The 17,690-nt window shown below is 36.5% G+C and overlaps 2 protein-coding genes across 2 annotated transcripts in view; one reads left to right on the forward strand and one right to left on the reverse strand.

The window, feature by feature from the left end:
• Positions 1-528: 528 nt before the first annotated feature.
• RLF (RLF zinc finger) overlaps positions 529-17,690 on the forward strand; it is a 69,854-nt gene continuing 52,692 nt past the window's right edge. Inside the window, exon 1 of the mRNA XM_033114445.1 lies at positions 529-796. Within this exon, the coding sequence (XP_032970336.1) occupies positions 554-796 (243 nt within the window). The 5' untranslated portion in view covers positions 529-553. The remainder of the gene's footprint in view (positions 797-17,690) is intronic.
• On the reverse strand, positions 894-15,937 carry LOC117026697 (cytochrome c homolog). The gene is made up of 2 exons (XM_033113667.1): positions 15,633-15,937; positions 894-1,206 (listed from the first exon to the last, which is right to left on the reverse strand). The coding sequence occupies exons 1-2, from the start codon at positions 15,935-15,937 to the stop codon at positions 894-896; spliced, it is 618 nt and encodes a 205-aa protein (XP_032969558.1).

Genomic DNA, 17,690 nt, shown 5'->3' on the forward strand with positions numbered 1-17,690 from the left:
TACCACTGCAGCCTCACTAAGATGTTGGACAAAAAGGGAATTTCCTTTCTCTTTAAGGCTAAATAATATTCCATTGTATATATAGACCACATTTTGTTTATCCATTCATCGATGGACACTTGATTATTTCCACTTTTTGGCTTTTATTAATAATACTGTTGTAAATATGAGTACATAAATATCTGTTTAAGTCCTTGCTTTCAATTCTTTTGGTGCCTTTCAGTTTTAGACCACAGAACAAGAGATGTGGAGAAGTTCCCTGGAGTCTGAATAGTGGCAGTTATTAGGTATGTCCGGCTCAGTGCCCCGATTATGATAAAAGATCATCGGAAGGACCCAGGTGGGCAGGAGCCTCTCTGGCCAGTTTTGCCAGTCTGTTGCCAAGGCAGCTGTTGGGAAGGCCCGGAGAGGAGGAGGGTTCTGAGTGCAAGTGACGGAATCCGGCGGGCGCCAGCGTCGCCAGGGAGTGCGTCACCACGCGCGGTCGAACGGGGGCGGGGCTAGGGTTGAGTCACGTGGCTTGGTTGCCTACGCGCTGCTGGGCCGTGGGAAGATGGCGGACGGAAAGGGAGACGCCGCCACCGCTGCCGGGGCTGGGGCTGGGGCTGAGGCTCCGGCTGGGGCCGGAGCCGGAGACGGAACGGAGACTGAATCCATGGCTCGAGGTCAGCGCCCCGCATCTCCGGCGCCAGGAGCCCCGGGACTGCGACCGTGTCTGTGGCAACTGGAGACGGAGCTGAGGGAGCAGGAGGTGTCGGAGATCTCATCTTTGAGCTACTGCCGGAGCTTCTGCCAGGTGAGGGGCTGACTGGCTGGCTGAGGGCGGCGGGGCGGGGAGGCCAGGGGAAAAGGCCCCAAATCCGTTGCCGCAGCCCCGGCCAGACTGAAAGGCTCTACCTCAGTGTCTCGCCGCGCCCACGGGCCGGGGAGGCCCAGCTCGGAATCTCAACCACTGGCCCCCCTCCGCCACTGCCCGACTTTAGCCACCGCCTGGGCGGGTTGCGCTGGGCCAGACTGAGAGCTCTGGGCCCCGGCGGCTCCCTGGAAGGGCCGTGCCCTGTCGCCGTTGCCTGTGCCCCCGGCCGGGTGGTTGGAGCGCCATTGCCCGCTGAGGGATTGATTGCTAGTCCTGCTAGGAGATCCTTTTTTGAGTAGCGTGCAGATTTCCAAAATGGAAAACCTGTTTTTTGTGGGGTTTTTTTCCCCCTGAATAATCCGGAGATACGTGTTGGGGCCAGAGACTTATCTTTAGAGTCAGCGTCTACTGGGTCCTTGAAAGGTATGACAGTTGGCTTTGAAAGGCGTCTAGGGCTTTCTGGTTAGGGATTGCGGGGTTGGTTGGTTGGTTTTGCTTTTTTTTTTTTTTTTTTTGACATTTAAGCCGTTCTTTCGACTCTTCTGTATTCCCTCGAGGATTGTGCTACCAGGAATTAGGCTGGTGAGCCTTGTAGTGATTCTTAAGATCTCCGAGTAGAGGAGAGTCGAGAAAGATGTGGAGTGTGGTCTTTTGGCAGTCGTTATGACCATTTCTGTGCCATAGTGGGTTCTAACCCGTGATTACGTATTTATTGGTATGTTTAGTCTGCATGATCGCTCCGAGATTTTTCTCAATGTTTTCGAGTCCTTTATAAATTTAAAGATGCATGCAATTGCTATTTCTACTTCTGTTATACCAGGTTTCAGAGCCACCCCTCTGCTCCTCACCTGGTATACCTTAGAGAATGCAAAATAATCATAGAATTTTGGCAATTGGACTCTTAATAAGTAGTTGACTGTGTTGAATAAATTGTGGTGTTCCAAGCTTATAATTTTGTGGGACAATTTGCTTTGTTGGTCCGGAGCACTTGCTTGATTGCCTTTCTAGAAAGCCCCTCATCTCTGGAATTTTGTCCTTGCTAATCTTTTCTATACATTGTATCACTCCAGTTTCTATGTCTACAACCTGCAGCATTTCCCTGCACCATGAAGAGTTCAGGTGTAATTGTTCTTTGCCTATTCACTAGTAATGGTCATTTGTACTTACTACACACATCTATTCTACAGACTTTTACTGACTCCATAGGATGGTGCCAAGCACTTACCCAAGTGCTGAGGAAACATTTACCCTTGATGAACTTACAATTGGGAGGAGCTGGTAGAAATAACAGAATTTCCAGTGCAGTTTTGGTAATGATGGGAAAGGAGGTAGAGATAGTGGTGAAGGAAAGCCCTCATGAAACATCCTAATGGGAACGATAATTAACCAGTAAAAATAAAAAGATTAACTACAGATTGCAATATGTGCTTAGAAAGAAGTAACTGGGAGAGGCCACTTTAGATATGGTGGTCAGGGAAGGCCCCATAGCTGAAAAGATGAAAATGAGCCATGTGAATGTTTGCAGTGCGTGCGTGCGTGCGTGTGTGCGTGTGTGTGTGTGTGTGTGTGTGTGTGTAGCATTCCAGTGCCACAGGTGGAGATGAGAAGGAACACAAAGCTTTGGGAGAAAGGGGAGCTACTTGGACAAGGAGTAGTGAGGAGGAAGGCAGAATTGTGGATTTGGGGTAAGACTTCCAAGATTGAGTTGTTTTCCTAGAAAGATAACAAGAATGAATGTAACCAAATTGAAACTTGTCAGAGGATATCATATATATATTCTTCTGTATGCCTACTTCTGGCAGCTCTGATTGTGTTTTAAATGAATGTTTTAATGTCTTGAGTCTTAGTCACACCTAGAGGTATGAGGGCACAGAAGATTTTTAAAAAGAAAGTACTTTTGTAATTTGTCTTTTCTGTGATATTTTTTGGCCTAAAATTTCTCCCAAAACTTTTTTTTGGACTAATAAATGAAATAAAAGGTGTTCTGTGATGGTATGTTGTAGTAGGAAGCATATAAGATTGGGAGTTAGTTGGATCTTAATTGTGACTACCACTTGTTAGCTGATAACCTTGGGCAAACTAAGATTGTGAAATTATATTTTGTTTTCTGATCTTTATCTCCTTTTAATATGTTATACGAACAGTAGAATAGAAAGTTTATATACAACTGTTTACAATATCACAATATTTTTGTCACATTTTTTCCAATAGCCCAGATATAAAGTCAACTTAGAGTGTTCTTGCTCCCCAGATACAGAAAAATTTAAAAAATTTTTTATGATGAAGCAGGAAAAATTTCACCATTCAAATTTGGTTTAATAAGGCTTGGTTTCACATTTAAAAGCTATCCTTTTAAGAAATACTGATTGTGTGTGTGCCTGACATACTGGTGATGGAAACCTGCTCTCTTGGAGTACCTAATGTGTAAAGATAGGTACTAGTAGCATTACGTGATAATGTCATAAAGGCCTGACCTGTGCTCTCTGGGATGCTTAATTGCCACAAGTGTATTTTCATCAGGTGTTTAGTTTACAAATGTTATCCTGGAGACTTAGATTGTGCCAAGTAGATCCCTACTGCAGCAGACTGGGACCATATCCACTTCATCTCTTACAGCACTTAAAAGAAATAGCTTTATCTTTGAAGTCAAGAAATAAACTAATGTATTAAAGGATAGAGAAGCTTGTCTCATTCTGGGCTGTGTTCAATTTTCAGAAGTTTGTGAAGATAATAAAAACAAAATTTCAGAAGTAATAGTTACTAAGAAAATGGTACTTAGATCAAGTTGTATTCAGTGAAAATTTGTATTCAGTGACTGTGGGATGTGGTTTTTTCGTTTTGTTTTGTTTTTTACTTCTTTCCCTCGGTTCCTTTTCTGAAAACAGTCTGCCAGACAGTGTGGATAAGATTAACTACAAAAAACAGTCTTCCTTTGTTTTGCTGAAAAATTGGTGATACTCTCTCAGGTTTTTGCTGTATTTTGGGAACCAAGATTCGTAAAGTTTTACAACTGGTTCTATTTGTAACACAAATTTTGAAGACTTTTAAAGTAGCCTTCATTAGCAAACTTGAAGTTACTAGGTGAATGATTATACTTTCAGACTTCCAGGCAAAGTACTTTCATGAGTAAACCTTGTATATATGAGACACTTTTAAGTTCTAGACTAACAGTGACTTTGTAAATTTTTAATTGTTAAAATAAGAAGTGCTGCATATACGTATTGCAGTTTTTCTAGATTAGAGATTGAATACATGCGGTCTAAATCAGATAGGCATACTTGGCTTCACCATTTAAACTATCTGTCTGACCGTGGGCTATTTTGTTTTAAACCTTAGTTTTCTCATTTGCAAATGGAATAATAATAGTACTTATTGTTCTCTGTGTAAATACATTGTTGTGTGGACTAAATAAGACAATCTCTGTAAAAAACAATGCCCTCGCCATTGTCTGAGTTACCCAGATTTCTTAGCTTTGGAATAAAAAGCCTTCAAAAACTTGCCCATAACTTACTTTTCAGCTCTTTACCTAGACAATCCCGTCGTCCCAATCCCACTGTTACTTATTCAGGGGTACTTGGAGTCCATGAACCAAAGTGTTATCATTGTTACTTCTGTGAGTAAACGTTTGCCTATGAATTTCCAAGTGCATTATATTGGGAAAGTTGATCTTAATTTTCATTTGATTCTTCAAAATTCAAGACACATGTTAGGCTTTCAGTAAATATTTACCAACTGACTGATCTTCAAAAGGATAGAATGACTACTTTAACAAGATCTCAGGTCATCAAGCATTCTTACGTCTTTCCTTTCATTGTGCTGTTCTATCCTTTTCTCTCATTTTCTGCATGGTGATTTTTCCTTCTTTAGGGCCCAGTGCAAATGTCGCTTCCTCCGGATTTTCTCTGATTTCACTAAATAGATTTCCTTATAGTTGTTTGTGTTGTTTTGATACTTTGTACATACCGATGGTTTCAACTCTTGTTTTTGTTGTCACTGTCTCAGTTCAGCCTTCATAATATCCTACTGCAACAACCTCTTCACAATTTTCCCTTGCCTTCTGACTGCCGTTATCTACAATCCAGTTTGGTGTTCTTTCTAAATTGTAAATATAATGCTATTAGTCACTTTATTCCCTAAAATTCTTTAAATGGTTTCTCGCCCCAAAGGCAAGATAAAATTCAGAATCATTAGCCTAGTATACAAAAGCTTTTAGAATCTAGACCTCTCCCTCCCCAGCTCCCACCTTTCCAGCCTCTTTTTTTTTTTTTTTTTTGGTCTACTTTCACCACAGTGTCTCAGGTGGCCTGATTAATCCCAGGGTCCTCCCTTCCCCATCTGCCTATTTATCCTTTTAAGACCAGACTCAAATATTAACCGTCTTTCAGAACCATTTTTTATTTCAGCAGGTGGAATGACGCGGTTCTTTCACTTAGTATGCTCCGTTAGCATCTCATACATAAGCCTGGTGCCTGAATATTTGTTTCCATGTCATGTTTGTCTCTTGTGTTGACTAGTAAGCCAATAAGAGTGTGGGTCTTGTTTAGTTTTTTTGTTTGTTTGTTTTTGGTATTCTTGGTACCTAGCAATTAATTAAGTGCCGGGCACACAAAACTAATTTGTTGAATGAATTATTAATATATTGTAGGGACTTCATGATATACTCAAGAGATGAGTACTTCAAAAGGAACACCTGATGTAAAATCTTGTATGTTAAAAATCAGTTTATACGTTCATGTAATAATGGACATATTTACACATGTAGAATGAAGTATAATGTTGATGGAGGGAGAAAATGGGAGGTATTACAGTATTGAGAAAGAGTTAGCAGCCTAATAGGACAACAGTTTGGAAACGTTGAGATGGGGAGGATCAGTCTGCCTTGAGGTTGGTAGCCATGCATATTCTTGAGGTTTCCCTCTTTCATTTATTTTAAAGGATTTTTGACGCATTTACATTTCTTCTTGTACTGCCATCTCTTGGAAGATGTCTAAATAGAAACTAGATAACAGGTAGTTACAATAGCAGAAGTTAGCTTTGCAGTGCATTTGACCAAAACATATTATAAATGTGACCTGTGAAGCAGTGGGATCTTTGGGTGCTATAACTTACTGTAGTACCACCCGGTCTCTTGCTGTGTACTGTGACCCCTAGTGATTTCAGTGTCTACCTGTGGATCATGCTCTTCTGAACAATGTTAATAAAAAAATCTGAATAGAAAGCACCACTTATTTCAAGACTGCAAAGGCATTGGTATACTATTATGTACTTTGTTTTCATTCAGTTCTAGACACTGTCACCATTCCCAGAGACCTTTTTGACTATCTTCTCTAAAATAGCATGTCCCATCTTCTAACTCCTTAACACTGCTTTATACTTCTTCACTACTTTATACTATCTGATATGTTTGTTTGTCTGTCTTCTCTCCTGGAATGTAAGCATCATGAGGCTGTTGACTGTTTTGTTTACCTAGTGCCTAGAATAATCCCTAGCACTTAATGGTTACTCAGTATTTATTGATCTTTTATCCCCTCCCTTCCTTAAATTCCTGACTCCTTGAGGGTGACAGTTTCAAGTCCTACCTGTCTTTATCAAGAAACAGGGACCTTTTTTTGTCAACCAGTTTATGCTGCTTCCCAGCAGAGGTCAGACCTTACTTTTCTTAGTGTCTTGATTACCTAAAAGTAGAACCTCATTTTTATTTTATGTTTTCTAAGAACTTTCTGTGGTAGCTTATATTCCATAAATATTTAAAGTTCCCACGTTTTCCACAGGGTTTGCATAGCCAGATTGAAGCATTTATTTTGGTTATGATTGACATCGTATTGGAAAACCTGAACCACAGATAAGGGATTGAGCAAGATGGTATAAAAAAATAAGTTCCTAAAACTTTCATTGTAGACATAAAGCCAGTATATAAACCAGTATATGAAAAATTAGAGGGGCTATTTAAGTTATTGAGCATCTTTTATGTGCCAAGCACTCGGGTAGGTGGTGGTGTTTTTATTTTACAGATTGAAAACTGAGGACCAGGGAAATTAAGTAACTTTTCCAGGGTCACATGATAGTAAGCTGTGGCAAAGTCTTTAGATTCCAGAGCCCATCTATTTCTCCTGTATCAGCATTTCCTAAACTGTTTTGTTCATCTCTCTCTCTCTGTGTGTGTGTGTGTGTGTGTGTGTGTGTGTGTGTGTACGTACGTACGTGTATTTCTTGAAATAAGGATTCTGTGTTCATATAAGTTGGGATAAGTGGGGTTTTTTCTCTGTACCACTTGTTTAATATTAGCTCTTTTAAAACATGAACCTAAAAGAGTCCTTTTTTTTAAAATAGTTGACATTCGATATTATTTTATATTAGTTTCAAGTGTACAGTAGGATAGTTGGACATTTATATAATTTATGCAGTGATCGCCTCTATTAGTCTAGTACCCACCTGGCAGTATACATAGTTATAACATTGACTATATTTTTTAATGTGTCTTTTATATTTAAGATGTATTGTGAATCTCCTAGAGAGACATTAAGTGTTGTGTAGCATTTGCCAAATTTAGCAGGTTCAAAACATTTAACATTTTACCATGTTCTAAACCTTATACCAGCCCAAAAGTCACTTGCTTTTCTTTCATTATAATAAAGCAATACATCATGAAGAGTTGAGTGCTTTGTGTTTCTGCACACCACTGAGTTTTGATTGCCTAGTTTCAGCCTAAAATATGACTGAGTTTTCTATGAAAAAGTTTCCTCCAAAGTCTTTGTGGATTTTAAGTTATTGTCACAGATGAAAAAATATTTGAATGTATAATTTTGGAAGTTGAAAATGAATTATATTTCAGACATATCTTGATTTCACATTCATTCAGGTTTACCAATATTTCTGCAACATAGCTGGCTTGGGAACTAGTAATGTATTTGTCTGTTTCTCATCACTTTTGTGTTATGTCTGATTTCTCTAATGTGTTGTTTTGAGTACCTTACTGTGCTGACATTTGAGTTCAGAGTGTTTTTACTCAAGGAAATAAACAGTGTTACATTAGCCAGCACAATAATGCTTCACTAATATGGGCACTTATAAGAATTATTACCAGATATGATAGAATGAATGGACTAGCTGGGGAATTGCATTTTTATGCTATATGGTTGTATAAACAAGGCATATTTTTATTTGTGATTTCATTTTTTTAACTTGCTTTTTTCATATATATTTAAAATATATATGGTATCTTAAAGTAGTAAAACTAAATATATATAATTTCCTGTGACTCCAATTAATACATGCTCATTCTAAAAGCTTAAGACAAGATGTTTAAATGCGTAAAGCAGAAAGCCAAAGTACCATGTAATCTCACTGTTAATAGCTTGGTGTTTTTATCTGATTTTTGAAAAAATACATATATAGTATGTGTGTCTCTATAAATGTTAAAATTTTTAATTGCCCAAGAAATTCGGGAATATATTATAATAGTAAAAAATTAGAACAATGTGAAAGGAGACTAAAATATGAGAACTCTCACATACCCCCTTATACTCCAGTTCTACGTTTTCCTAGGTTAACAGTTTGGGAATGTATCCTTAAACAATTTTTCTGTATGATATGTACATATATGTACAATTTTAGGAAAATAGTGTCAAATTTACATACTAAAATTTGCTTTCACTTGATATATTGTAACCATCTTTCCATGTAGGATACATATTTACTACATTAAAAAGATAACTAGTATTTCATTAACAACTGCACTGATTTAAAATTCTGTAGGTAGCAAAACCTTCAACACTCTTAATTAAAAACAAATAAACTATAAAAGCAATGTTCAAGGCAAAATATGTAATGCTATACAGAAAGGTTTAATGGAAAAGTAAAAACCCCCTCCGCCCTCAATCCCGCGGTAGTCACTCCTCAGAGGAGTTAACGGTCTCTTATGTATTCTTAACAGCTTGTTTTTGCCACTTGGTACTCTTCTGCAATTTACTTTTTAATTTAATATATTGAAGACAATTTTCTATATCAGTACATGTTGAGCATGTACCATACTTAAACTATTTTTGTGGGTTTTTTTGTTCTCACAAATAATTTGCAGTGAACATCTTTAAACATTAAACATTGGTTATTTATATTGCCAGCATATATATCTGAAATGAAATTTAGTGGATTAAAGAGAATATTTATTTTAAATTTTAATGGATACTGGCCTATAAAAAGTTGAATATGTATTTCCACCAATAGTGTTTGGGAGTCCCTGTTTCAATATATTCTTGCCAACCCTGGTGTTATTAAACTTTTTAATATTTGTCAATCTGATATTAAAAAATTGCTATCACACTGTTATGTTAATTTGCATTTTAACAGCATTTGGGTATTTTTTCATGTGTATTAGATATTAAAACTTTTTTCCTATGAGGTTTATTTTTACTTTTCTTACATACCTGTATTTTAAATTGTTATTAGGTGAAAGTCATTAAAATTTGATTGTGTCTAATCATCGAGTATAACCATGTAAATTTGAGATTCTGTGCTGCTTTGAAGTTCTCAAGAAGCAGAACATATGCAGCCTAATCTGAAGCCATTGGAATGTATGCTACAATTTAGTGATTGATTGTTGTGATAGATTTGTCAGTGTACTGATTTCCAACAAATATTTATTGATCTTTTATATATCAATGCTATTACATTCTGGGAAGACTAAGTCATAGCCGAATAACTGGAAATAGTGCTTTCCATTAGCTAATTTTTTCTTACATTGCTACCTTTATATGTTTTCAAATAAAGTGCCACTGAATGGATGTATGACCTCGGGTCAAATCATTTTGTTAATTGGGGCCTCAAATTGCTGCTTAAATGAGATGACCTTTAAGGTTTGATTCTCCTCCAAAATTATATAATTCTACTGAAAAACATTTGCTAAGGATTATTTTCTAAGTCATCTCCAAATATTTGTCTTGTGCATCTGTATTGAAATAAATGAATATTTAATGTTTTATTTATATAGTATCAATATATAAATTATAAGCAAACAAAAAATATGAAAGGGATGAGATTTTTGAAAACTCATTTACATAAATAAAAGTATTAATTAATATTAGATCCTGCCCCCTAGTGGGTTATCATTTACCCCTCTAAATGCCCAACCAGTGGAAACCACTACAAATTTGAACTGAAATTATTTATTTGCATTAGTTGTTATGCTCACTGTCTTTTTCCTTCATAGCAAAATCCTGACTTCAGTGTTTAAAGAATTTGGTAAATGAAAATGTTAAACCTAGAGCAAATTATCCCATAAAGTTTAGCAGTAAATGTGGATAAAGCATCACATTTGGTCAGTCTCATGTTTTATTGTCTTTTGAAATGGAGAACATATGCAATAGAAAGTAGATTTGACGTTAAGTCACTTTAAATCCTTGTTCCAACACTTGTGACTTTAAACATTGCCTTGGATCAATATTCTTGTCTATAAAATTTGGGGTAATAGAAAGCTACCCCGTAGGTGGTTGTGAGGACCCAATGGGACAGTATAACACTACCTGTAGCATAGCTTTTGGTAGCAGATAGGTACACAGTGTCAGTTTCTTTATTTCCTTTCTATCCTGAATATTGTTTTAAAGAAGTATTTCATGTAGAGCACCTTTCCTCCATTTTTTTGTCAATGTACAGCCCATTAAAAGAAAAAAAGTTTCCTAGATGTTCACAGAGCATTTGCTAGCATAGTGTTAGATTCAGAGAGCCTATGATGGATGAGCTTTGTATACTGGAAATGTAATTTGCAGTTAATTTCTATTACATTGAAGCAATGTGAATGCCCTTTGGGTTTATAATGGACGTAATGGATTTGACCTGTTATAATCAACAGATCATTCTATATAAAATATTTTTTTATTCATTTGGCTATTGGTTTTAACTTGGTTTATTGTTTGGGATTTAAATTATGTATTTCATTTTGTTGAAATATGCATTTATCAAAAGTGATTTGAATTTATAACATAATTGGATTTGATTCCCTGGGGGAAAGGTGGCCATATTTTCATAAAATCATAGAATCTTATTTTCCGGGGACAAATATTAGAGGTTATCTAGCCCATTCCGTTTAAAACTTTTAAACGTGAAACTCCCTCTCGGTCTAGAATGTTAGCTGAATAGGTTATAATTTCATTAAAATTCTGAACTTTGTCATATCTATTTACCACCAAACAAAATTCAGGACTAGTGATTTGGTGTAAGCATCCTTCTAAAAAATATGATCTAAGCATTTCCTTTTTAAAATTTACACAAGTGCAGTTTGGTCAAAATGCTGCTCTCCTTTTTAGGGTTTGAATGAAGCAGTGAGAATTTGGAATCAAATCTACTTAGTTGAATTTGCTTTAATAATATATCAGGCATATTTCACTCTAATCAACAGTGTGTACCTGTAAAACTGTCTTAATCAAATTTAAAGTTAGAAAATCCTTTAATAATAGTGCAAAGCATCAAAAGCAAGTAATTACAGAATACCTACTATGCAATTCAGTTTGCTGGGTTCTGGTCTACAGGGATGAAAAAACAGATGTGGTTCTTGCCCTCTGTGAGTTTATTGTCTGGTGGAGAGGAAAAACATTAAACAATTTTTTATATTACATTTGCTTTTGATACCATAGTCAGTAGTCATAGTTTGATGATCATGAGTATTTATCTGCCTTCCAACTAGTTTTTTAGGTAACAGGAACATAAATAAGTAAAACAATTCCCAATGCCTGACTATTGCATAATAATTTTGACGCCTAATATAAATGATTTTTAAATAGGCAACATTATTGCTCTTTACCACTTGGTACAGATTATAAAGACATGATTTTCCATGCATTTTTCTATAATCAGCTTAATTGGTGTTGGTTGCCAAACTCAAAATTTGAAGCAGGTGTGTGATTAAGAAGTGAAGACCCTACTAGTTTAAGGAAGAGCAGGAATGGCAGGAATCTATTTTGGACTGGATGAAGGCTTTAATAAGATATTTTAGGTTTGGAAATGCCAAAAAATAAGTACCCTTTGACATCCCACAGCCATAAAACATTTGAACCCAGGATATTATTACAAAGAATTAGAAAGCTTTTGTCTATGTATATAAGGCATATGTGCTCAGTTGTTTATAGAGGTTATTTGGGGATGAGGAGCAGAAGTGGAATTAGATAGAACCACTTCTTTATTGCATACAAAATTTTAAAGTGGGATTATGTGTGAATTTTATTTGTGAATTTTTGTGTATTTCAGTATTTTTTCAAATAAAATTTTACAGGCAAAAACAGTGCTCTATATATTGATATGAAAGGATATCCGGGGCCGGCCAGGTGGCTCAGGAGGTTAGAGCTCCATGCTCCTAACTCCGAAGGCTGCCGGTTCGATTCCCACATGGGCCAGTGGGCTCTCAACCACAAGGTTGCCAGTTCAATTCCTGGAGTCCCGCAAGGGATGGTGGGCTCTGCCCCCTGCAACTAAGATTGAACACGGCACGTTGAGCTGAGCTGCTGCTGAGCTCCCAGATGGCTCAGTTGGTTAGAGCGTGGGCTCTCAACCACAAGGTTGCCAGTTCAACTCCTGCAAGGGATGGTGGGCTGTGCCCCCTGCAACTAGCAACGGCAACTGGACCTGGAGCTGAGCTGCACCCCCCCACAACTAAGACTGAACAACAACAACTTGAAGCTGAATGGCACCCTCCACAACTAAGATTGAAAGGACAACTTGACTTGGAAAAAAAAAAAAAAAAGTCCTGGAAGTACACACTGTTCCCCAATAAAGTCCTGTTCCCCTTCCCCAATAAAAAAAAAAAAAAGAAAAAAAAAAAAAAAGAAAAAAAAAGAAAGGATATCCAAGATCTGTTGTTTAAAGAAAAAGTTGCAATGATATATAGAAAGTTTTGAAAGACAATTACTAAAGTATTACCATTTGTTGCATTTCAGTGAAGAATTAGTGTAACATTCATTTATTTCTTGTGTTTTTATACAGTTTGTACTTATATGTTACTCTTTTAAATTAATTTTCATTTTTATCAACTATTATTTTAATACTTACTTGTCTTTGCTTCTTTCCTTTGTTAGAGCCTCTGTTTCCTGGCCCTCATATATTTTTCTTGTTTTGAATGTGGGAGGATACCCTTTAGTAGCTTCCCAAGGTCTATCCTCACTTTTGATTTAGTTACTCTGGCTGGGTATAGGAGTCTAGATTGAAAATCAGTTCTGCTCAGAACTTTGAAGCCTTTGTTACTTTTAAAAAAATCAAGTATCTCCAACATACAAAGTAGTAAAGAGTATACTAAAATGAACACAACCTAAGAAATAAAACGATTGAATGTTTAATCATTCACCTGCATCTCTTTACTTTTTAAAATTTATTTGTGCATTTTAATGCAGTGTGTATTATTTTATGTTTTTCAGCATTGCTTAAATGATGTTCGTGTATGTATTCTTTTGAAGCTTTTAAAATTCAGCATCATGTTTCTAAGATTTATCTGTATTGGTATCTGTAGCTTTGATGCATTTTTCACTGGTGTGCAGCATTATGTAAATATATCACAATTCATTTATCTATTCTTTTACTGATAGGTTTAGAGGCATTTACACTGCTGGGGTGGACATCTTTCCAAAATATCTTGATACATGGATGTAAGAATTTCTTTAGGGTATGTGTTTACAGTAGAATTGCTGGGTTTATATATAGGCCTATCATTAACTGTAATAAATACTGCCAAGTTATTCTCCCAAGTATTTGTAGCACTTTATTCCAGTTATCAGTGTTTGAAAGTTACCATTAGCCTACATTCTTGCCAATACTTGATGTAGTCAGTTTAATTTTAGGCATTTTGGTGAGTGGACTAGGGTATCTCATTGTGGTTTTAATTTGTTTTTTGTCTGATTACTTGTGAGGAATTGTTTATCTTTTTAGTGTGCATTTATTGCTATTTATATTACCTTTCCTATGAATTGCCTTTTCTTATTTTTTGCTTATTTTTCAAATGGGTTGTCTTTTTTTTAACAGTTTATGAAATTATGAATCTGAACATGAATCCTTTGTTGGTCATATACTTTGGAATTATCTTCTCTCTAGTTTATCTTAGGCACAGAAGTTTTACATTTTGCAGTAAAAATTGTAAATTTGACAATTGAAACGTAAAATTTTTCAAATTTGTTTTATGAGTTTGTACATTTTGTGGCCCATTTGTCTTTTTTTTTAATAGGATTTTTTTCTTTTTTTTTTTTTAGATTTTATTGGGGAAGCGGAACAGGACTTTATTGGGGAACAGTGTGTACTTCCAGGCCTGTTTTCCAAGTCAAGTTGTTGTCCTTTCAGTCTTAGTTGTGTCGGGTGCAGCTCAGCTCCAGGTCCAGTTGCTGTTGCTAGTTGAAGGGGGCACAGCCCACCATCCCTTGCGGGAGTTGAACCAGCAACCTTGTGGTTGAGAGGATGCACTCCAACCAACTGAGCCATCCGGGAGCTCAGTGGCAACTCAGCTCAAGGTGCCGTGTTCAATCTTAGTTGCAGGGGGCGGAGCCCACCATCCCTTGCGGGACTTGAGGAATTGAACTGGCAACCTTGTGGTTGAGAGCCCACTGGCCCATGTGGGAATCCAACCGGCAGCCTTCGGAGTTAGGAGCATGGAGCTCTAACCGCCTGAGCCACTGGGCCAGCCCCCCATTTGTCTTTTTTAAAAACAGCTTTATTGAGGTATAATTAACATACAGTAAACTATTCATATTTAAGATGTACAGTTTAATAAGCTTAACATATCTGTGCATCAATGAACTGATCACCATAATCAAGAAAATGAACGTATTCATCTCCCCTAAAGTTTCTTCCTACCCCGAAGTATTTCCTCTTACCTTCCTTCCCTACACATTTTTCCATCCTCACTTAACTGTTTTTTTGATCTGTGATTTTGTTTTTCATTATCTGAAGCCTTATGATTACATAATTTACAATTTTGTGCTGATGGTCTTTTCTCCTCTACTTTAATCCTTCTAGTGAGTTGTCAAAAGCCATTACCAATCATACATATACAGTAGTTCTACAGTTGTGTTTTTGGATAGTTGTTTAAAAGACAATCCTGAATTATAACTTAGTCTGACTTAATAAAGAATTCACAAGCGAAGTTTGCTACTATGTCTTGTCACACTGAATTTTAAAAGCATCTGGAATTGTAGATCATCTATAAAATGTGAGAAGTGTTAAATATTCTTTATTTGATATTATACATAAACTACACTGAAGTGTGTTTCATTTAGTAAAAGGTAACATTTTAGATATAGGGAATTTTAATTAAATTGGCACAGTTAGGACCAAAAAGATAAAAGTGGACACTGCCACTTTATCCTTCAGCCCTTGCCTTTTAACAAGCTACGGAACACAACTTGAAACACAAACAAGTCTTGTTGTTCTGAGATGGTGAAGGGATTTCCTCAGTATTCAAACATGTTAATATAACCAGTTATATAAATCTAAATATAAAATCAATTTTCTACAGGTTTTGAGATGGCATTTACCGTCTCTAAAACGGTACCAAAAATTTGAACATGATTAATCACGTCCAATCATATCTTTAGAAGGGGAAAACAGTGATAGCACTTGCTGACCTGAAATTGCCATGAAAGTTCAAAAAGCTGATCATATTCTTTTAACCAATCTTACTTAAATTAGGACTGCCCAAAAGAAATGTTCTGTCAGCCATTCATGGTCTGAATTCAATTTAAATATGATACACATTTAGAAAGTCATGAGACATTTCTATTTTGTAATAGATAAGGCAGTGGCCAACTAGTACTTATTAGTAGCCCTTTTGTGATATGCTATCAAGTCTGCTCTTTCTGTAGTCACGAAGGTCATTTTTGTTTTAGGGATGTACTTCTTGGGATTCTCCAAATATTTTATCAATGTCTCCTCTCCCCAGATGATGCCTTTGTTCTTGTTAGCATCCATGTAAGAAAATCCATGGGCCTGATCTGTCTTTTGCCCAAACAGTCCATGGAGATTTGGCCGAGCCTTGTGTTTGCCTCCCTTTTCCACAGTATGGCACTGGGCACGCTTCTGCACAAAAATCTTCTTGCTCTTCTTCTCAATGTCACCCATTTTTAAAACGCTCTTTTGTCTCGCGCAATACAGAGACTGCCTCACTTAATTATTGATCTGCTTTCTGTCTAGAAGTTTGGTTGCATTTTTTAGAATTTTAATTAATAAAATTACAGTCTCTTTTTGTTTGACTTCTTTTATTCCATATAATTATTTTGAAATTTGTTCATGTTATATATAGTAATAATTCATTCCTTTTATTGTGTATTCATTGTATGGATATGTCATGATTTGTTTATTCACTCACCTCTCGCTAGACATTTGGCTTGTTTCCACATAAAGCTGCTGTGAACCTTGGTCTGTAAGCCATTGTGTGGACAAATGCTTTCTCTCTCTCTCTCTCTCCAGTAAATACCTAGGTGGAATGGCTGGGTCACATGGCAGGTTTTTCAGAATTAGTTGTATCATTTTACATTCCCACCAACCAATGTATAAGAGTTCTAGTTTTCTACCTCCTGGTCAATACTTGGTGTGGCCAGTCTTTTTAATTTTAGCCATTGTAAAATTAGTGATAGCTCATTGTGGTTCTGATTTACATTTTCCTAATGACTTATTATGTTGACTGTTTTTATGTGCTTATTTGTCAATCTTGTATCTTTGATGAAGTATCTTTTCAAATCTTTTGCTTATTAAAAAGGATTGGATTGTTTCCTTGTTTTTAAGTTTTGAGAGAAGTGTAAGTGTGTGTGTACACAAACCCTTTATCAGATATATTCCTCTTTAAAAAAAAAATAACATGTTGAGACTTAGATGGCAAAGGGTGGAGAGATGGAGGTGGTAATTTGTATCACTTCTAAGTTATACACATTCTGCCTCTGGTTCACTTGTGTCTCTCTGGAGGGAACACCCTTGACCGTGTCACAGATTCCATTGTGGTGATGTGGGCATGTGGAAAGGCTTACAGGGATCATATCCTAACAAGGATAAACTGACGTAGAACAACATGGTGCATGTCACATGTTCTGGACAGAACTGTAGGTGAACTCGTGAGATACTATCAAGAACTTCCAGGAAAAACTGGGTGAGGCTTAACAGGCAAGAAAAGTACTACATTCCTAGATGAGCACAAGAGCAGCCAAGCCATGATTAATTCCTATTAAGTTGATCCCTCCTATAACCACAGAGTTGATAGGGTCAGAGAAAATGGAATCAGATATGTCCTTCGCAATGATATCCTCCTAGTCTGTGGCTTGTCTTTTATTCTCTTAACAATGTCTTTCGAAGAACACAATTCTTAATTTTGATCAAGTTCAATATATTAGCTTTTTTTTAATGGATTATGTTTTTCATGTTATATCTAAGAAATCTGCCTAACCCAATACCACAAAGATTTTCTCCTTTATTCCCCTCTAGAAATTTTATTGTTTTAAGATTTTATTGTTTAAGATTGTTTAAGATGATCCATATGGAGTTAATTTTGGTATATTGTATAAAGGATACGTGGAAGTTTTCTTTTTTATGACTCTAAATGTTCCAGCATCATTTGTTGAAAAGACTGCTTTCTCACTGCATTAAGAAATAGCCTTTGCACCTTGTTGAAAATCAATTAACCATACGTATGTGGGTCTATTTCTGGACCTTATTCTGTTCCATTGATCTATTTGTCTACCCTGATGCCATTACCACATTCTTGTTTTGCTTTTTAAAATAGAAAATATAATATTATGAAAGCTATATTGCACATAAAGACAGGAAGTAGAATGGTGGTTGCCAGGGGCTGGAGGGAGGGAGTTAATGTTTAATGGGTTCAGTG

Source organism: Rhinolophus ferrumequinum, chromosome 9 (assembly GCF_004115265.2).
Source record: "Rhinolophus ferrumequinum isolate MPI-CBG mRhiFer1 chromosome 9, mRhiFer1_v1.p, whole genome shotgun sequence".
NCBI lineage: Eukaryota > Metazoa > Chordata > Mammalia > Chiroptera > Rhinolophidae > Rhinolophus > Rhinolophus ferrumequinum.